Source organism: Lipomyces chichibuensis (genome assembly GCF_038497645.1).
Source record: "Lipomyces chichibuensis strain CBS 12929 unplaced genomic scaffold V1513scaffold_87, whole genome shotgun sequence".
Lineage (NCBI taxonomy): Eukaryota > Fungi > Ascomycota > Lipomycetes > Lipomycetales > Lipomycetaceae > Lipomyces > Lipomyces chichibuensis.
Window position 1 is genome coordinate 1 of NW_027117539.1, and position 2,929 is coordinate 2,929.

Consider the following 2,929-nt stretch of genomic DNA (forward strand, 5'->3'; position numbering starts at 1 on the left):
TTTACAGCACACCAATTTTGAGCGAGTCTCGGATCTTGAAGCCGCTCATATTGTGCCCTTTATGCTATCCAAATATTCGGCAATGCGAAATTTGCTGTCAATGTTTGCCGGAAGTAATCTGAAATCTCGTCTCGTAGGTAGGAGCATAAATGGGCCAAGCAACTTATTCTGTACGGATAATTTTACACACAAATTGTTTGATAAATTCATTATAGGAGTTGAATACGTGAATCAGCAGTACAAGTTGCGCAAAGTGGTCACGAGGAAAGCGGCCGGCTTTATCGCGCGGGTTCAAGATGGCGAAGCGCTTCTATTTGGAAGGGGACCCGAAGGCGCTACCATGGATTTGCCAGATGGAGAGTTGTTTAATATTCATTTATCAATTGCCAACGTACTGCATGCTAGTGGTGCGGGGGAAGTCATTGAAAAAGTCTTGCAAGACGAAGAAGATTATAAGGAGGGGATTGTGAAAGATGAGGAGTCTTGTTCAAAAATTTTAGCATTTGCTCTTAGGCAGGCTCTAAATGGACTGAAAGCTGATATGGATCGGTCGCCTGGTGATGATGATTGCGAGGACGACAAATTACGGCAGAGGGAGAACAGCGCTTTGAGAGCTATAACAAACTTGCAGGGACACGACCAGTAATAATTGTCATATCTAAAATGGGCAGTGTGGCTATCGGCACACCGAATTATAGCTTTTCAGTGTAATCTGAAGCTGCCGCGTGTTTTTCGTCTTTCCTCTGTTGCTCTGTTTCTATAATTCGACAGATATAAACAATCCAGCTAAATGGAACGTCGGAACGGGCTGCTCCTGTGAACAGTCTTAGCGACTCGTATCAAGTGACTGGCAAGCAGAATCTCGTTATGTTAGAAGTGCCGTATGGTGTCCTGTGCGGCCCGCAGAGTCAATTGGCCGTTGCGCGTTATTCATTCTGTTTAGGCTCTCGCTGTTTGTGGCGTAGGTGGTCATTACCTAGCGGCCAATTAATGGATTCTTACCATCTCCGGTTAGGCATCGGAGCTCTTTATAGGCACTGCCTATCGCTGACTAGTTTATATCCCATCCATCAGATCATCTCTCAACAATATGCTGCATGAAGATATTAAGCTTAAGATTCGGGCTTACGGAGTCTCGCCTAACGATAATTGCCGAGGAACTTCTGCTCCTAAGTTTATCACTACTATCTACGCATCGAGGATATAGTTGTTGTTTTAACAATACTTAAGGGGAACCTATCCTGCGCTGCTGTATAGCCCTAGAGTACGAAAATTCTAGTTGCTGATTCAGTATATGAACTCGCGTCATGCATAATTTCATAAGGAGGAGAAGCAAAGCGCACCATATTGCAGTGAAGGAATTCTCGACTTTAGATGGCAAGGACGAAACCAAAAAATCTTCGTTGTGTATCCAAGAATACAGTACAAGTGAACCTTGGTATAAAATTTGCGTCATTTTAAACGAAAACCTGACCGCCTTCACGTAAATTCAAAATTAGCTTCTGACCACGGACTACAAACACTAAAATGACTTACACTGAACGCAGCGCTTCCTGCGGTCACTAAACAAGCATATTAAGCCCAAAGGAAAGCCTACAGATGAGCGGTAAGTGGGTGGACCAAAAAACCATTCTGATACATACAGAGGATTGCCCAAACAATGCCGCATGGTGTGAACTCCGTTTCGATGACATGACCTCGGTAACAAAGGTGATTAGGCGGGAGCGGGCCGTACGGACCCCCTACTACTGTATTGGCCGGCTGCTGCGGTGACGGATAGACGACAGCCGGCTGCGGTGACGTAGGATAGTAGGCAGCCGGCTGCGACATAGGTGGTGTCATTGGTTGTGTCATTGGCTGTGTCATTGGCTGTGTCATTGGCTCTGTCTTAGGAGACTCGGCAGACGACGTTTTCGGCTGAGCGCTGGAAGAATCAGGCTGGACCTTCTCCATAGTGTTTAGGTCAACACAGAAATTATTTTGCCAATAGCAATTGCAAGGTGAAAATTGTGAAGACTTGCACAAGATTTCGGAACAGATCTTCAGTCTAATAGAGAGAAGGTGGAGCCGACCAGATCAGTCCCTTCCCCGAGTCCAGATATAATCCCAAAACCTGTCAGGACAACGTCATACTGCTTGATCTGCCCTCATCACGCTTGTCAACCTTAGTTCTGTGCTGAAACGGCCGTCAAGTCCCAAAACCCAAAACATATTATTGTTAGAGTTCAACGTCCATTGCCTGAGCAATCGAAAGCGGGGGATCGACGTTGAAGATCCCAGCGCATCTAGTGGTGATGTCGAGTAAGCAGATTCCTAACCCTGATAATATCCGAAGCCCGTGGCGCTGTTCCCGCCGACTAGTGTGTCAATCTTAGCTTAAGTTGTACAGCTATCGCTCTCCAAAGCGGCACGCACAATTGACTTCAAGAGATAGCATGTACGTAAAGTATATGCTTGACAGTCTGGACCATGTCCAGGGGACTTTTCTCTCCCGTGGGTGCAAGGTCTAATTTTCGTGGAAACGAAGGGCTTAAGCAGTGAGCATTTTGAGAATCATATTCAATATTGTATGCAGGGAAGGAGGGTTATAAGTCCACCATGAGTGTAGTCGTGGATTCTCGATAGGTTGGGGTAGCGAGCATATGCGATCAGCACTTTGCTACTAATATCTGACATATATATTGCCAATTTGGAGACTTATTGCATTGGATTTAGTTTATTCGATGACAAAGGCCGATAACGCGGAGATTTAATCAACGTGTGCGTTACTTGCTATAGTCGTTCTGGGAAAGCAGCTAGTCAATTTGACAGCCGCTATCGTTAACGGATTTCCGTACACAGTGCTGAGTCCAGCATTTGACAAGAACAAGCGTATGGCAAGCTCTGTTAAATGACAGAACTGAGACAATTTTATACCGTTGCTTGACTG

At 45.4% G+C, this 2,929-nt stretch overlaps 2 protein-coding genes across 2 annotated transcripts; one reads left to right on the forward strand and one right to left on the reverse strand.

The window, feature by feature from the left end:
• The first annotated feature begins 61 nt into the window (after nucleotides 1-61).
• V1513DRAFT_454985 (uncharacterized protein) lies at nucleotides 62-660 on the forward strand. Its single transcript, XM_066899444.1, has one exon. It carries the CDS (start codon nucleotides 83-85, stop codon nucleotides 644-646), a length of 564 nt encoding a protein of 187 aa, XP_066750422.1. The 5' UTR covers nucleotides 62-82; the 3' UTR covers nucleotides 647-660.
• A 797-nt stretch (nucleotides 661-1,457) lies between these two features.
• On the reverse strand, nucleotides 1,458-1,953 carry V1513DRAFT_461196 (uncharacterized protein; the record flags this gene model as incomplete). Its single annotated transcript, XM_066899887.1, has 3 exons — nucleotides 1,458-1,477; nucleotides 1,537-1,593; nucleotides 1,644-1,953. 3 exons carry the CDS (start codon nucleotides 1,951-1,953, stop codon nucleotides 1,458-1,460), a joined length of 387 nt encoding a protein of 128 aa, XP_066750423.1.
• Nucleotides 1,954-2,929: the final 976 nt, after the last annotated feature.